Raw genomic sequence first — 18,968 nt, 5'->3', positions numbered from 1 at the left:
TCGAGTGATTGTTGGATTAGAAGTAAGCTGCTCAGCCTGAGTGTGTGTAATGTCTCCACATGAAGAAACAAGCTCACGCACACAAATTTAGATCAGATCAGTGAGTTCACTCACCCTCTTTCCTGGTTTGCCAGGTTGTCCCAGAGACCCTTGGATGCCACGGGGACCCTGCGCAGACACACAGCGTGTTTTTTGATCAACAGTTTGAGTAAACTTGGATGCGGCTGGTGAGGGGGCATTTGAGTACATCAGTGACATCATCATTACTCCTCACCTGAGGACCAGGATCTCCACTGTCACCTTTCAGTCCAGCAGAACCAGGTAGACCCTAGAGAGAGAGAGAGAGAGAGAGAGAGAGAGAGAGAGAGAGAGAGAGAGAGAGAGAGAGAGAGAGAGAGAGAGAGAGAGAGAGAGAGAGCACAAGCAAACAGTCACATTTTTTTCAAAGTGAGACACAAGGCAAATGGGTAACATGAAGCAAAGTAACCAGCAGAGGGCGATGTTCAGCTAACTATGTGTCTGTGTGCTGAGCTGCTCAAAATAAGTCCACACATTTCATTCAGTGCAAATGTATGAACAAAATGGGTGTTCCATGAAAGATGCAAAATAACACTCTTCCAAGCTGTTTGCTACAATTAAAAAAAGGTGTATTCTATCATCTTGAACTTCCTTTTTGCCCACAAACATTTTCAGCCTACAGTTAAGACATGCTGCCACACTAATGCATAGAAGCCATATACTTAAATCTGAAACTGCTGCTGCTAAATCACAGATAGTGGAGGCACATATTCGACACAAATAGTATAATCTGTCTGCAGACAATCTAAAGGTGATATTTATTCAATTACAGGAAAAAAAACTATAGTATCATACTGTCTGAAAACCAGTAGTGGGCGCAGGTAACCTAAAACATAGGTTTGAAGCTAACTGTAGTAAAGCTAACCCAATAACCTGCTAATTTTCAAGGTCAGCGCTAAGTCACTTCAGCAAAGTGGCCAATCCGAAGGCGAGAATTCATGCTTCCGTGACTGGCCGCTCGGTGAAAACACGCTGTTCTATTGAAATTAGCTGTTTTTTATTGTCTAACTTGCTTCTAACGGCCAGCTGACAGCAATCATTGCCTGGAACGATGATATTTATACACCAAGCTGACCTGAAATGAACTATTGTACATTAAATTGACTTTATTGACGAGTTTTAAATTAAATTCAAAATTAAAATTAAATTCAATTAAAGTACATCCATACAAGATAATTTAATTTAATTGAGTTGGGACTACATATATCTATTAGATGGAAATCCTGCCCATAACTGAATTCAGTTCATTTAATGAGTCATTTGTTTAAGTGATACACTCAAACTGACTCATTTGATTGTATTCCACCTAATAAATATATGTAGTCCCAACTAAATTAAATTACATTATTTGCACGGATGTGTTTTATCTGAGTTGGGGCTAGATATATTTATTAGATGTAAATCCTGCACATAATTGAATTGAGTTCATCCAAAGAGCCATTTTTGAGTGTAACACAAATTTTATAACCATATATGAATTGAGCTTTAGCTTGCTTGTTTTGGATCATACAGACCTAAACAGCTGAAACTTTAAACATGGACGTTCCCAAAAGGGTTTAGCATGCAAGATCAGATGACCATCTTGATGTATACTAATAATTCAATATAACAAATTAAATTAAACAGCAGTTTCCATTGAACAAACACAGTGCATAAAATATAAAACAAGAAATACTAATAAATAAAATTGCACATGGAAAATATTTTAAGAATCTAATTTGTGCATGTTCTCTGGTTTGACTTCCTCTTCCTCCATATCCTCGTGGTGATGCTACACTGAAAAAAGAGAATAGTTGAACCAACTTAAAAAAGCATCATAACTGAATGAATTAAGCTGTTTGAACTTACATTTGTAAGTTGGAGTTGATCTAACTTGCTAACTTAAGTTCAAATAACTTAATTCATTCAGGTTTAACCAATTGTAACACTTTTTTAAGTTGATTCTTTTTTCAGTGTAGTTTCCTTTACGCAATGTGTCGATTTTGCTAATTGGATTAGTGTATTATCTTTAACATGAAACACATAAGGTTTACAGACATTTTTGAAATTGAAGCTTTATTGAAAAAATGTTAATTGACTTAAAGTTTGCAGAATTCAATTTAATGGAAGCTTAATGGTCCACTAGTGGTTTTCAAAGTCAGTTGGAAAGTCATACCTTCATCTAAACATACATTCACTTATAGTTTTTTCTGAGAGGTACATGTGTAGCATGCTTGTAAACATCTTCAACATCCCACTCACTGCTGTTGCACATAATTATTGCCATATCTTTTCATGTCACAATGTTTGTCGTGTTGGCACTGGCTGATTTAGCACAGGGTAGTTCATGGTTTTTTTTTTTTTTTTTTTCGCTGCAAGTAAATAGTGGATCATGTATCAACAAGCCTCAGAGAAAAAGGAAGTGAGCTGTGGGATGGGATGGAGGCAACAGAATGAAATTTTCTTGGCAGCTGCAAGTACCGATAGTCACACAGCACGGCCGCTGAGCTACCATGTAACCTTCTCCTCAAGGCAATTTCTTCCACCAAATATCAAACCAACATAAACAATATGTATTTTTATATGAAATATGGTGGAAATGCATTACAGAATGCAGAATAGCAGTTTGCTAATAATAACAGTTCTACAACAAGACTCAAATTACGACACTCTGCAGCTTCACAGTTTTTAAATTTCACTCAATCAGTTATTCCCATGGCTCCATCCTTTTATTTTGATCTGCCCAACAGAGACAGACAGACAGATTAATGGGTTGCAAAAAGGGAGAAAATACCCCCCCCCCCCCCCAAAAAAAAAAACCTAAATGAATCACTGTACGAACTCGTACAGTGGGGTAAAAAAGTATTTAGTCAGTCCCTGATTGTGCAAGTTCCCCTACTTAGAAAGATGAGAGAGGTCTGTCATTTTCATCATAGGTACACTTCAACTATGAGAGACAAAATGAGAAAAAAAATCCAGGAAATCACATTGTAGGATTTTTAAAGAATTTATTTGTAAATTATGGTGGAAAAAAAGTGTTTGGTCAGCCACAAACAAGCAAGATTTCTGGCTCTCACAGACCTGTAACTTCTTCTTTACGAAGCTCTTCTGTCCTGCACCTGTTACCTGTATTAATGGCATCTGTTGGAACTCGGTATCTGTATAAAAGACACCTATCCACAGCCTCACACAGTCAGACTCCAGACTCAACCATGGCCAAGACCAAAGAGCTGTCAAAGAACACCAGGAAAAAAATTATCGATGTGCACCAGGCTGGGAAGAGTTAGTCTACAATAGTCAAGCAGGTTGGTGTGAATAAATCAACTGTGGGAGCAATTGTAAGAAAGTGGAAGACATACAAGACCATTGATAATCTCCCTCGATCTGAGGCTCCACGAAAGATGTCATCCCGTGGGGTCAAAATGATCATGAGAACGGTGAACAAATATCCCAGAACTACACAGAGGGACCTGATAAATGACCTGCAGAGAGCTGGGACCAAAGTAACAAAGGCTACACACTACGCAGAGAGGGACTCAAATCTTGCAGTGCCAGGCGTGTCCCCCTGCTTAAGCCAGTACGTGTCCAGGCCCATCTGAAGTTTGCCAGAGAGCATATGGATGATCCAGAAGAGGGTTGGGAAAATATCATGTGGTCAGATGAAACCAAAACACTTTGGTAAAAACTCAACTCATCGTGTTTGGAGGAAGAAGACTGCTGAATTGCATTCCAAGAACACCATATCTACTGTGAAGCATGGGAGTGGAAACATCATGCTTTGGGGCTGTTTTTCTGCAAAGGGGACAGGACGACTGATCTGTGTTAAGGGAAGAATGAACGTGGCCATGTATCATGGGATTTTAAGCCAAAATCTCCTTTCATCAGTGAGAGCATTTGAAGATGCAATGTGGCTGGGTCTTCCAGCATGACAATGATCCCAAACACACTGCTCGGGCAACAAAGTAGTGGCTTCGTAAAAAGCATTTCAAGGTCCTGGAGTGGCCTTGCCAGTCTCCAGACCTCAACCCCATAGAAAATTTGTTGAGAGAGTTGAAAGTCCGTTTTGCTCAGTGACAGCCCCAAAACATCACTGCTCTAGAGGAGATCTGCATGGAGGAATGGGCCAAAATACCAGCTACAGTGTGTGCAAACCTGGTGAAGACTTACAGGTAACATTTGACCTCTGTCATTGCCAACAAAGATTATGTTACAGGTATTGAGTTGAACTTTTGTTATTGACCAAATACTTATTTTCCACCATAATTTACAAATAAATTCTTTAAAAATCCTACAATGTGATTTTCTGGATTTTTTTTTCTCATTTTGTCTCTCATAGTTGAAGTGTACCTATGTCGAAAATTACAGACCGCTTTTTTTAATGACGACTACATGATTTGACAACTTATTATAAGCTCTTTGTGTAAATAAAGAGCAGGATGTATTTATGGAAGATTAATAATTAGCTAAAAATAATAAAAGAAAGAAAAAATCAAATCATCAAATAGTAACTCACCACTGGTCCTGATCTTCCTGTCAGACCCATTGGCCCGGGGGGTCCTCTCATAGCTAGCTATAGGGCAAACAAACACACATGAATGAAGTGTACATTCACTCAATTCAATACAAACTAAATCAACCAACAGTATATTAACTTTTTTGGTGAATTTAAAAAAGTATGTTCATGTGCTGACTATCCCCCATCTGTAATTTTGAACATGGCATTCAAATGGTTTAGTATTGGTTTGATCACTTTGGTTGATAATTTAGGAGACAGTAAATGAAGCATGTTGTTTTGTGCTCAGATAATGAATTTGGAAATAAAAACAACCATCTGTGTTGCTGACTGAACCACCCTGGAATTTGGATAAACAGAAAGGAAGTAGGGATCACCTGCAAATACAGGACATCTATTGCATCCATGCCTTTAATATTCTCACACTATATACCTTAGTTAGGGGTATGAAAGGGGTATGAAAAAGAGCCAGCTGAAAAAGGCAAAAAATAAATAATAAAACTTAAAAGGCTGCCAAAGGATAAAGGGGATGCTTCGAAGCTCTTGGTGAAATCCAGTCATGCTCAATTTTCAACTCTTCCAACATAAGTCATTTAGGATGTTTGGTTCTGATTTGGTAAAAATCAGAACAATGTAAAAGTTACCATGTGCACCATGAAGTGTGACTGAAATAGTTCAATTTTAAGTATTTTTGACTGTCTTCAAAGTGGCTTTTGAGAACATCGTTGCCCTCTGGGGCATGTCTCTCTTTATCCATCACAGGCCCATTAAATGTTGTGTCTTTCTACCCTCCTTCCCCAAATAGCAGAGCATTTCCCACTGTGTGCAGAGAGCAGAACATGGGTGGAGGTTTGTTTAGAGCCTTCTGGTGCATTTGTAACTTCTTTGACTCCTTCTTACTCTGGCTTGAGAGAGGATGGCCTGTGCTTGGGCTTCATGGGCAGACACCACTGGACCCTTCTCACCATCCCCACCAAAGCGGAACTATTAAATAAACACAGGTATTCAAGTCACTCATTCTCTTGTATGCGAATTATTCAAAGTCAAAAGACTAAACATTCACAATTAAATCAGCAACAACAAGGACAACAGTAGGCAGAGCTAGTACAGGCAAATACTAGGGGTGACAATGAATCATAGGGTGTGCTTGACGGGGCTAGAGACCCAACCCCACCCCTGCCTCAAAAACAAGAATTTTAGTAGCCCCACCAAAAAATTCACATTTCTTATTCAAAATCCTGCAGTTCCAGATATCAGTTTGCATACATCAATGGGTAAAAACTTTCAAACTCAGCTTTTTCCAGTTGATCATATTTATTTTTTCAAACAAAATGCTCATAAAGTCAATAATAAGGACTTTTGTACTTATATAGAATGTTATTTTTTAATTGTCATAGACTTTTTTCAGTATTGATTAACAATGTCTGTTGTGTCTACATCTGACTGCCTTGTTTGTGCCCTTTGTTCATGGTTTGTGTTCTGTCCTGTTTGTTTCCCACGCCTCCTTTGGTCGTCAGTGTGTGTGTGTGTAAGTGTGTGTGTGTGCATCTGTTAACCCTGTCCGTGTCCTTACTTTTATGGGTTCGTATTTTAGTCCTTTGTCTGGTGTCGGTGTATTTCACTCGTATGTCCTCTGTGTCTGTCTTTCATGTATGTCCTCCTAATGGTTTGTCCTCCATCTTTGTCCTGGTCTGTCGTCTCATTTGTCTGTGTGATCTCTCCCCGGGTTGTGTCTCTGTGTCTTATTGATTGGTTTTCTTCTTTTATTTATTGATTCAGCTTTAGGTATGGTTTAGTTTTTGTGTTGGTCAAATATCCTTTCCTCTTTAATTATGCTCAGTCTGTTTGTCAAGATTTTCCACTGTTGCATCTTGTTCTCTTTTTGAGTTATATGTTTAGAGAAAACCATGAGAAAACATTTGGTCAAATGACCTACATACAGTCCGGAATCGCCATGTATTTAGTAACTTAAACTTTCTGCGCTATTGGCTGTTGGGAAATTTCCCTGATAATCTATAAAATATATAAGATCTCTAGATACTGCTGATTGTTAAAGGAACAAGTTTTGTTTTGAATTTTTCACTTTAAATCAATATTCCATTGATAACAGTATGACTGAAAATAAAATGTCATTATATCTGGCAAATGCTTGTTTTCTTTCAATGTACAAGTAATAAGTTGACCCACTTATTTTAGCCATTTTCTCTTAAAATAGCAAAACAGAAATTTTACACTTTTCTATGACCCTCCCAAACATGTACTGATCTTTCTGAACATTTTGAATACCTTTGAAAATTTACAGCTGCTGCAGTTTGGAAAATACAGCTGTATTTGAAGTAACACTCGGGACAAAAAAAGGATGTGGTCATTCTCTGGCTGTTTATCTGGATAGAGATTTTGGCACATATCCCAAGTTGTTCACTGGGGTCATATTAGTCTACAACAGTTGAATTATCCTCTCCTAATGTGCATACATGTCTCACCTAGGTCCTCTACTATGCATTATTGTGAATACTTACTGGCAGCATCAGCATGGTACCAGGTGGACCAGGCAAACCATCAGCACCAGGCAAACCAGGACGACCAGGAGGACCCTGTCACACAGTAAAGACATGCTTTCATGAATTAAAATCAACACTTTGATTAATTAGACTTTTGCATACATGTACCACATTATATGTTGTACTATGGTGTCTAAACTGCACTATATCACAAATGAAAAAAACAAAACAAAACTGTAGCTTCAAAGAAAGCGGCTTTGCTTTTCTCTCTGGGTTTATGGGCTATGTAAGAATTTCAAATGCAGTTGTTTGATCACTGAATGACAGAGGCCATTGCAGGCATTTTATAGGATCGAAATGAAGGTATTACGACTAAGAAGAGCTACAACTTGTCCTAAAGATAATCACAGTCCATATTATTATTCATTTAGTCTTAAAGATCTCTGAAGATTGAGACTTTTTTGATGATTATATCTCCAGCGATGCTTGATTCTCACAATAAACTGTGATATATATATATATATCCAGAGTTAGTCATTTTAGTAGTTTATCCTCTGCTGAAGGCAGCAGGTTTCTTTCCTCCTCAATAGGCCAAATCACAATCCAGTCCAGCTTTGGACAGAAGTGCACCACAACTACCTGGTACAGTGTCCATGGGACTACAGATACAGCCCTAATCTTTCTGTTGATCTCATGCTCCATTTTACTTGTGAACAAGACCCTAAGAAACTTGAACTAATTCACTTTGGGCAATAACTCCCAATCCACCCTTTTCTGACAGAGAGCCATGCCCTCAGATTTAGAGATGTTGATCCTTATCTCATTCGTTTCATACTCAAATCTGTCCAGTGCACATCAGAGGTCAAGATGCAATTCTGGTGTCACCAAACTGGACACTTTTCCAACCCCTAACTTCACCTTGAAACCCTGATCATGAAAACTACAACTGGAATTTATGACAAGGGTCAGCCCCGGCAGAGTCCAACACCTACCAGAAAAAGCTCTGATGAAATGCAGAGAATGCGGACACAGTTCACACTTTGGTGGTATAGAACCCAGACCACACATTGCAGCAGACCAGTGACCCCATTCTCCCTCAGCACTCACCACAGGACACCTCGGGGTACCCAGTCGTAGGCTTTTTCCAAGTCCACAAAGCACATGTAGACTGATTGGGCATACTCCCAAACCCTCTCTAATATCTGTACATGGGTAAAATGCTGGTCCACCATTCTATAGCTCTTCACCTTCACAAGGATATTAAACAATGAAAATACAGTTTAATATCTTCTTCACAGGTGATCACCTGTTGAGCTTGGCAAAGCTTCTGGGGAAAACCTGGTCTTGTTAGGAGAGACGGCATCCATCCCACTTTGGACGGAGCAGCTCTCATTTCTAGAAATCTGGCCAATTTTCTTAAATCCTCCAAACCGTGACTATCCAGGGTTGGGACCAGGAAGCAGAGTTGTAGTCTTACACACCTCTCTGCAGCTTCTCTCCCCCTGCCATCCCCTCATTACCCCATCCCCATAGAGACGGTGCCTGCTCCCAGACCACCAATAACCAGTAAAAATCTATTTAAGCATAAAAATTCAAAAAGAAAAAATAATATAGCACCTTCAACTGCACCACAGACTAAAACAGTTAAATGTGGTCTATTAAACATTAGGTCTCTCTCTTCTAAGTCCCTGTTAGTAAATGATAAATGATATAATAATTGATCAACATATTGATTTATTCTGCCTTACAGAAACCTGGTTACAGCAGGATGAATATGTTAGTTTAAATGAGTCAACACCCCCGAGTCACAATAACTGCCAGAACGCTCGTAGCACGGGCCGAGGCAGAGGATTAGCAGCAGTCTTCCACTCCAGCTTATTAATTAATCAAAAACCCAGACAGAGCTTTAATTCATTTGAAAGCTTGACTCTTAGTCTTGTCCATCCAAATTGGAAGTCCCAAAAACCAGTTTTATTTGTTATTATCTATCGTCCACCTGGTTGTTACTGTGAGTTTCTCTGTGAATTTTCAGACCTTTTGTCTGACTTAGTGCTTAGCTCAGATAAGATAATTATAGTGGGCAATTTTAACATCCACACAGATGCTGAGATTGACAGCCTCAACACTGCATTTAATCTATTATTAGACTCAATTGGCTTTCCTCAAAATGTAAATGAGTCCACCCACCACTTTAATCATATCTTAGATCTTGTTCTGACTTATGGTATGGAAATTGAAGACTTAACAGTATTCCCTGAAAACTCCCTTCTGTCTGATCATTTCTTAATAACATTTACATTTACTCTGATGGACTACCCAGCAGTGGGGAATAAGTTTCATTACACTAGAAGTCTTTCAGAAAGCGCTGTAACTAGGTTTAAGGATATGATTCCTTCTTTATGTTCTCTAATGCCATATACCAACACAGTGCAGAGTAGCTACCTAAACTCTGTAAGTGAGATAGAGTATCTCGTCAATAGTTTTACATCCTCATTGAAGACAACTTTGGATGCTGTAGCTCCTCTGAAAAAGAGAGCTTTAAATCAGAAGTGCCTAACTCCGTGGTATAACTCACAAACTCGCAGCTTAAAGCAGATAACCCGTAAGTTGGAGAGGAAATGGTGTCTCACTAATTTAGAAGATCTTCACTTAGCCTGGAAAAAGAGTTTGTTGCTCTATAAAAAAGCCCTCCGTAAAGCTAGGACATCTTACTACTCATCACTAATTGAAGAAAATAAGAACAACCCCAGGTTTCTTTTCAGGACTGCAGCCAGGCTGACAAAGAGTCAGAGCTCTATTGAGCCGAGTATTCCTTTAACTTTAACTAGTAATGACTTCATGACTTTCTTTGCTAATAAAATTTTAACTATTAGAGAAAAAATTACTCATAACCATCCCAAAGACGTATCGTTATCTTTGGCTGCTTTCAGTGATGCCGGTATTTGGTTAGATTCTTTCTCTCAGATTGTTCTGTCTGAGTTATTTTCATTAGTTACTTCATCCAAACCATCAACATGTCTATTAGACCCCATTCCTACCAGGCTGCTCAAGGAAGCCCTACCATTAATTAATTCTTCGATCTTAAATATGATCAGTCTATCTTTATTAGTTGGCTATGTACCACATGCTTTTAAGGTGGCAGTAATTAAACCATTACTTAAAATGCCATCACTTGACCCAGCTATCTTAGCTAATTATAGGCCAATCTCCAACCTTCCTTTTCTCTCAAAAATTCTTGAAAGGGTAGTTGTAAAACAGCTAACTGATCATCTGCAGAGGAATGGTCTATTTGAAGAGTTTCAGTCAGGTTTTAGAATTCATCATAGTACAGAAACAGCATTAGTGAAGGTTACAAATGATCTTCTTATGGCCTCAGACAGTGGACTCATCTCTGTGCTTGTTCTGTTAGACCTCAGTGCTGCTTTTGATACTGTTGACCATAAAATTTTATTACAGAGATTAGAGCATGCCATAGGTATTAAAGGCACTGCGCTGCGGTGGTTTGAATCATATTTATCTAATAGATTACAATTTGTTCATGTAAATGGGGAATCTTCTTCACAGACTAAGGTTAATTATGGAGTTCCACAAGGTTCTGTGCTAGGACCAATTTTATTCACTTTATACATGTTTCCCTTAGGCAGTATTATTAGACGGCATTGCTTAAATTTTCATTGTTACGCAGATGATACCCAGCTTTATCTATCCATGAAACCAGAGGACACACACCAATTAGCTAAACTGCAGGATTGTCTTACAGACATAAAGACATGGATGACCTCTAATTTCCTGCTTTTAAACTCAGATAAAACTGAAGTTATTGTACTTGACCCCACAAATCTTAGAAACATGGTGTCTAACCAGATCCTTACTCTGGATGGCATTACCCTGACCTCTAGTAATACTGTGAGAAATCTTGGAGTCATTTTTGATCAGGATATGTCATTCAATGCGCATATTAAACAAATATGTAGGACTGCTTTTTTGCATTTGCGCAATATCTCTAAAATCAGAAAGGTCTTTCAGAGTGATGCTGAAAAACTAATTCATGCATTTATTTCCTCTAGGCTGGACTATTGTAATTCATTATTATCAGGTTGTCCTAAAAGTTCCCTGAAAAGCCTTCAGTTAATTCAAAATGCTGCAGCTAGAGTGCTAACAGGGACTAGAAGGAGAGAGCATATCTCACCCATATTGGCCTCTCTTCATTGGCTTCCTGTTAATTCTAGAATAGAATTTAAAATTCTTCTTCTTACTTATAAGGTTTTGAATAATCAGGTCCCATCTTATCTTAGGGACCTCATAGTACCATATCACCCCAATAGAGCGCTTCGCTCTCAGACTGCAGGCTTACTTGTAGTTCCTAGGGTTTGTAAGAGTAGAATGGGAGGCAGAGCCTTCAGCTTTCAGGCTCCTCTCCTGTGGAACCAGCTCCCAATTCAGATCAGGGAGACAGACACCCTCTCTACTTTTAAGATTGGGCTTAAAACTTTCCTTTTTGCTAAAGCTTATAGTTAGGGCTGGATCAGGTGACCCTGAACCATCCCTTAGTTATGCTGCTATAGACTTAGACTGCTGGGGGGTTCCCATGATGCACTGAGTGTTTCTTTCTCTTTTTGCTCTGTATGCACCACTCTGCATTTAATCATTAGTGATTGATCTCTGCTCCCCTCCACAGCATGTCTTTTTCCTGGTTCTCTCCCTCAGCCCCAACCAGTCCCAGCAGAAGACTGCCCCTCCCTGAGCCTGGTTCTGCTGGAGGTTTCTTCCTGTTAAAAGGGAGTTTTTCCTTCCCACTGTTGCCAGGTGCTTGCTCACAGGGGGTCGTTTTGACTGTTGGGGTTTTTCCGTAATTATTGTATGGCCTTGCCTTACAATATAAAGCGCCTTGGGGCAACTGTTTGTTGTGATTTGGCGCTATATAAATAAAATTGATTTGATTTGATTGTTCTTTCCACACACTTTTTGCCAAAGGTGATGAGATAATCAGGAGTGATAATTGGTGAAACTGCTCTTTAATTCTCTGTGGCTCATTCATGATCAACTTTGCCTGTTCCAGTCTATTGCATTTTCAACTGGATGCATTTAACCACTGATTATTTCAGGCCAAATGGAACTAACCCCTGGCTCCTTTGAGACTGAGTCTCTGTTTTTAGAAATTACTATTTGCACTTCAAGCCACAGCCATGCCACTCAGAACACACCTCATGCTGCCACACCTCAGAAGTAGAGCCGAAGAGCATCAGAAGCTGTGAGCATGTTTCTCCAAGTACACAGGAAGGACATCAGGTGTAAAAAGTGTCAAATCCTAATGCAGATATGTACCCGGGATGCTGCGAAGACCCAGAGCAAAATGGGAGCATACAAAAGCAAATTAATGAATTAATTTGCACTTGTGGGATTGGATAAGAGATTTAACCCCTTAACTCCCATCGTCGCATATATGCTACAATCTCTGACTATGCAACTTACTAAATTGACCTGTATGCATGTTGTTGCAAATTTGCAACATACCATCATTATTATTATAACATTATAACATAAAGTCATTACCAGAATACCCAATATTACTATCTAGTTTTTGTGCAAAAGTGAAATTAATAATCTCAACATTATTTACCATCTACTTACAGGCAAAAACACACACAAAACATTTTTTTATATACAGCTATATTATTTTGGGCATTAAGGGGTTAAGAGTTCATTATGGCTCAGTTCCAAAATGTGACTTGTGTTTTGTCATATATTGTTCTTCATCCTTGCTATTCAAATGTTCAAAATATTTAAGGAGCAGCAGATTTGTGCATTGGCCTCGCATTCCATGAGTGTTAATGTAGGGGGCCTTTAAAATGTGTATGAATCACAATGCCCATGTGATCTTATAATGTTGCACCAAAAGACAAAACAATTCATTATATTAATTCATGAAAAAAGATTTTCTTGCCAAATTAATTCTTATTCGCTAAAAAAGACATCAACTTGAGAAAAAGCCCACAACTGAAGTCTTAATTAATCTTCTATTTTGTCTCCATATATTCCACAAGAAAAGGACAATTCTCCAAATATGCCGTTTATTTCTTTACTTTTTTAAGAACAAAGGTCAGAAACACTCTGAATTGAAAAAGTAAAACTTGGAAGAACTTAAAAATTGCAATATGCCTAAATTTCATTTTCATTGTGTCCACACTCAGAAATTCACACGTGGAAGCTGCCCAGCACAACCACTGTCTGATCCAGTGGTCACTAAGTAGCTCTGCTGGACCAGATGACAGTTATGAGCTTTGCAACTCCTATCATCATAAGCCAGCTTCTCCAACCAGCACAGCTCCACTCACCAAAACAATTTGCTTTTTTGACACAGGCATAAATATATTATTACCTCCGCCAAGGAGGTTATGTTTTCGGTCGAGTTTGTTTGTTTGTTTGTCTGTCTGTCTGTTTGTCAGCAGGATAACTCAAAATGTTTTGAATGGATTTTGATGAAATTTTGTTGAGTGGTTGGAAATGACAAGAGAAACAAGTGATTAAATTTTAGTGGTGATCCGGATCACGATCTGGATCCAGGAATTTTTTAAAGGATTCTTCACCATTGCGGGATAGGGGGAATTTTGACATTCTAGTTTCTAACTCCACAAAAACAAGGCAGAAAGGCTTGAAAAAAATTAGGGTGTAACATAGTCAAATGTTCTATCAAACAACAAAGTTTGGTGATGATCGGATCCGGATTCCGGATCTGGTGATCCAGAATATGCAAAAATATAGGGAAAATAGAAAATGTGTCAGTGTGAGGTGACAAATGAAGCTAGAGATGCACAACTAACACCAAATTGTAGCTGAATCTGTACTGATTCAGTAAGGTGTCATCAGATTTGATGTAGCTTCAAATGTTATGAAGCTAGATCCAGAAGAAAACCGCCATTACCGAAAAATCATTTTTATACAATAACTTTTGAACTAATAAAGACATAAAATTGATTCCAAGTTCTAGTGGTATGTTTTCATGGTCAAGGATGTCAAATATAAAGGAAAGAAAAGTGTATGTATTATAGTTTTGGTTGTAACACTGAATTGTTGAATAGATCACTGTGCCAAGGAGGGAATCTCTTTAGGGTCAGTGACCCTATGGCCTTGTGTAGCACATGCAATAGTTCTATTTCAGAATTTACTGTTATTTATTTAGAGAAGTGTTTCATAAATGTTAAAAATTCATATATTTGCAGTTTAGTTGAATAATAAATTGAATTTTGTCTCTTATTTGTTTTTGTCTATAAGCACATGCAATATCAATATCAGTGCTCAGATGACAGTAGCTTCTGGGAAAGGTGCAAGTTGCAATAAACTGTGATGCCAAGCGCTAAGGATACATGCTATCCAGTCACAGCAGATGAAACTTTTTTTTACTAGCAAACATCATTGTTACACTTTTTTAGGTTCAGTGATTCCACGGCGTGTAGATGTTATGGCGACAGTGACCCCATGGCCTTGGCAGAGGTTTGCACTCTCCGAGTGCTTCTAGTATATATTTACACACAGTGCATCACTTAAAAAAGTGACCTCTGGTTTTGTGAAATAAGGAACCACTTACCCGATCACCAGGATCTCCAGCAACACCTGGAGGTCCTTGTAAGCCAGAGGGGCCTGGAAGACCCTAAAAACACAAAGGCAGATCAATAGTCCATCCGCATCACAGCACATGGAACAAACTTCTAATTATTACAATTGCCAAACACTGTCATGTTAAAATAAATAAATAAATAAATCAAGACTCACAGCTGGTCCAGAAGGTCCTGGAGGCCCTTCAATCAGCATGCCCTTCAAACAAACAAACAAGCAAACCATCATACTGTTCACACTTATTTGACACTGACCTTTTTAGTTTAGGATGACAATTATTTTTTATTATTTTTTTAAACAACATTACAATACAACATCAACTTTTAACAGCTTTTGGTGACTTGATCTGAAAAAAAAAAAAAAAAATACCACTCAAATTTTACAAAATTCAGTACATCTCTGTGGACCTTACAGGTTCAATCACAGCTGGCTCGCCCTTTTCACCCTTTTGTCCAAAAGCTGCTCCAGCACCAGCAACCTGAAGTTACACAGGGAGGACAGAGGTAACACTCATCACACAGCAAGTATACTTGAATGAACAGTAGCAGTGAGAAATGTATGAATAAAAATTTACTTGAAATGTTGTGAGGGGAAAAAACAGGAAAAGTATTCGTCACAACGTGCAAGGTTGGATCTCTTTGCTTCATGCAGTGTGGCTTATGGTGTCCCAATGAAACCTCACAGTTAACACCAAATTACTGTCATGCAGACCACAGAAAAAATTTAAAAACTGACAGAATTAATGGAAAATATTTAATCTATTGTGTGTTTTTTTGAAAATATAGCAGAGGTAAAGCTACATTGCAGTGAAAGACAAATTCATATTTAAGTGGAACATTGGGTGAATTGAAAAAAAAAGCACCTTGATGGTCAGAATTTGAGTTGGGCATGTCACTTACAATATAGCTGATCTTAAATGTTTGTTAGAGAACAGTTTACATAAAGATGCAGTTCTTGGATAAATCTATTACATCAAATTATGTGTAGCTGATTTGAGATGGTGAAAACATCAGAAATGACTTAGTAGATAAGCTGGCTACTACTATATGATCAGCAAACCAGCTACAACATTTGCTATAGTTTACTCAAATTGTTATTTATAACAATGTTATTTGGCAACATGAATTTTGTGTCAACATACTATAACGTAGTAGTTATCAAAGTGTGAGGTCACACACACACACACACACACACACACACACACACACACACACACATACACACACTTATATATATATATATACATATATATATACATATATATATATATATATATATATATATATATATATATATATATATATATATATATATATATATATATATATATATAAAAGTAGTAAGTCCCTTCGGCTGCTCCCTTGTTTGCACTTGGGGTCGCCACAGCAAATCCAAGGTGGATCTGCATGTTGAATTGGCACAAGTGTTACGCCGGATGCCCTTCCTGACGCAACTCCACATTACATGGAGAAATGTGGCAGAGGTGGGATTTGAACCCGGAACCTTCTGAACTGAAACCAAGTGCATTAACCACTTGGCCACCACCATATATATATATATAAGTGTGTGTGTGTGTGAGACTAATGTGACTTTCTTAATGTGCTTCCTGACAAAATTGTTCATCTTGATAAGAAAATGTTTTGTGCAAAATTTTATGTTGATACGACTATTTGGTGAAAACAAAAAAGTCATCGGGAGTGGGGTTTGGTTCCAATTTTCTTCTCCTCCGGGAACTGACGTCGATGCCACTCAGCAACTTGCATCAGGTATTGGCGCTGCAGTTCATCCTTCATTAGGATCTGATTGTAATCCTGGATAAGTGCAACTCGTGGCTCAGCAAAATCACTGACAGCAGCAATGTTATCCAGGACCTGCTGTGACGACTGGAATGACGGGTCGTCCTCTCATGAAGAAGTCCATGTTGACGTTCAATGTCTCAAAAATGCGACCTGAGGCAGATGTAACAAAACTTCCACTAATGAACTAATGTATCCATTCCATAACTCAAAATGTCACTCGCACATCACAGAAAATCAATCTATCTATCTATCTATCTATCTATCTATCTATCTATCTATCTATCTATCTATCTATCTATCTATCTATCTATCTGTCTGTCTGTCTGTCTGTCTGTCTGTCTGTCTGTCTGTCTGTCTGTCTGTCTGTCTGTCTGTCTGTCTGTCTATCTATCTATCTATCTATCTATCTATCTATCTATCTATCTATCTATCTATCTATCTATCTATCTATCTATCTATCTAGATTTGAGAATGGACATGCTGTGTTCTTAGGGTAGAAACATTGAATGAATAGCTTTGTGAACAGTAGAGTAGACAAAACATGCTATCTTAAGTACATTGTGACTAAAAATCTAAAAATTATGTATTAGCTGAATCTGGCTTGTCATTATGGAGTGTTGTGAATAGTATTTTGAGGTAAAAAATTGATTTACTTAATTTTAGAATAAGACTGTAACATAACAAAATGTGGAAAAAGTGGAGCGTGGTGATGCACCGTGCATGCACAATCAAACAACAGATGACTGTGGTGTTTGGTAAAGTGAAAATGTTTGGGCAAGAAGGGAAGTGAAAGGGATCTTTATGCATGTTCTCAGCTAATTGCTACGTCTGGAGGCAGACAGCCTGCGTGTTAAAATGGTGGTGGTGGAACAGGAGGGCTCAGATCTGCTGAAAGACAACTGGAGTGAGGTGGGGTGTGGCAGTAGGACAGTTGTTAGGCTGATAGATTAGGTATGGGTGGGCGTCAACCGAGTTTCTTCAAGAATCTTAGCGAAGAGAATGTCAGAAAAAAATTAAATCTAAACTGTGAACAAATCAGCTCTTCGATTCATGCATTTATTCTATCACACATAAGAAACAAGAAATCACCAATCATACAACAGTGACGTAGACAAAGACAAATTTATAGAGTCCACACTCAACATGACCCTTTTCTCATGCCAAGCATCCAACTACGAAGGCAGGAAGTCAAAGTGAGCAAAACACAAAGTCCATAACACGTGCTGGACATGCACACGCCCCTCCGTCGGCTGACATCACATCAGGGCGCGGTACTTACAGTGCTCTCAGACAAATCCGTTTCAGCGGCGACCCCGGGGCCCACCTCATCATCGTAGACTGCTGTGGGTTTAGGCGGGGCTGTGCCATACTCATCATATGCCCCATAATCATACACCCTGTTGTCAAGCTCGCCCAAGTCATACTCCTTTAGGTCATACTCCTTAAAGTCGTATGCATCCGCACCGGTATCCATACTGTCTCCTGTTTCTGCAACACTGGTGAGTTCTGGAACAATGGGAGCGGCCTCGGTAACATAGTCACTGAAAACGATGTCCTCCACAGCCTTTTGGGTGTTACCCAAGCAAAGGAGAGGAGGAGAGGGCAGTAATGGTGAGCAACCAAGGAAATAAAGAAGTTAGTGAAGCAATTAAGGCAAATGCAGAACTTTTAGATGTTAACAAAGAAGACTGCAAATGAATCCATTATATCTTCAGAAAAGCAATGGTAAGACCTTATTTTTCTAAAATAAAATAAATAAATAAATAAATAAATAAATAAAAGATTTATCTGGTGTTTTGGAATTATCAAATTTCAAACATGTAAAGAAAATATGGTTTAAAAAAAATGAAGATCCAATAAGACTTCAGTCCTGTTAGCTAAATTTAGCATGAGTGTCAGCTATGTTAAGCTTAGTGAACGAATACGGTGAAGCTAAACGTGGCTATGTCTGATTGGTTACACTTATTAAATACTGAGTGGTTAAAAACTGGCTATGAAATCTTGACAGTGACAAAAACATAATTTTAACAGTAATATTAACAATAGTGATTTTAATATGACAGTGCATGTTAAAATTGCTATTCTCTTGAACAATGCATTAATGAAATTGAAAATTCTATTAATGCATACATAAAGCAAAATAATAAAGTTTTACCATTGACCATTATGACTGTTCAGAAAACATTCTATCTGAAATTCAAAAGGTTGTTATATATCAAGTCAGACTTAATAGTATTTCAGCCTTCTTTTCCTTCACACAATTTATTGAAACTGTAAAGAAAGACTGAAATAGATTAAGAGTCTGAAATCAACTGCAAGCATTTTGTATGAATTTAATATTTGCTGTACAGATATACAATATGCATCAAAACTGATGCTATTCAAGCAAAATATTGCTGATTAACAAATGCATCACAATATTTTCAGATTTTTAGGCAACCACTGAAGCTATTATGATGCACTTTGTATTTGGCACAAGGGCTG

At 38.2% G+C, this 18,968-nt stretch overlaps 1 protein-coding gene across 4 annotated transcripts in view; it reads right to left on the bottom strand.

Annotated features, from left to right (window-relative positions):
* Nucleotides 1-18,968, bottom strand: part of col11a1a (collagen, type XI, alpha 1a) — a 363,765-nt gene that overhangs the window by 208,822 nt on the left and 135,975 nt on the right. For 2 of the 4 annotated variants that reach the window (XM_034171594.1, XM_034171599.1), the window contains exons 8-16: nucleotides 17,764-18,048; nucleotides 15,098-15,163; nucleotides 14,842-14,883; nucleotides 14,657-14,719; nucleotides 7,090-7,164; nucleotides 5,471-5,554; nucleotides 4,571-4,627; nucleotides 275-328; nucleotides 115-168 (exon numbers count right to left, since the gene is read on the bottom strand). In XM_034171594.1, the coding sequence (XP_034027485.1) occupies nucleotides 115-168; nucleotides 275-328; nucleotides 4,571-4,627; nucleotides 5,471-5,554; nucleotides 7,090-7,164; nucleotides 14,657-14,719; nucleotides 14,842-14,883; nucleotides 15,098-15,163; nucleotides 17,764-18,048 (780 nt within the window). The remainder of the gene's footprint in view (nucleotides 1-114; nucleotides 169-274; nucleotides 329-4,570; nucleotides 4,628-5,470; nucleotides 5,555-7,089; nucleotides 7,165-14,656; nucleotides 14,720-14,841; nucleotides 14,884-15,097; nucleotides 15,164-17,763; nucleotides 18,049-18,968) is intronic. The other 2 variants (XM_034171602.1, XM_034171606.1) reach the window with 1 other exon arrangement.

Source organism: Thalassophryne amazonica, chromosome 1, assembly GCF_902500255.1.
Source record: "Thalassophryne amazonica chromosome 1, fThaAma1.1, whole genome shotgun sequence".
In the NCBI taxonomy this organism is placed as follows: Eukaryota; Metazoa; Chordata; class Actinopteri; order Batrachoidiformes; family Batrachoididae; genus Thalassophryne; species Thalassophryne amazonica.
This window is presented reverse-complemented; position numbering and strand designations above follow the sequence as displayed.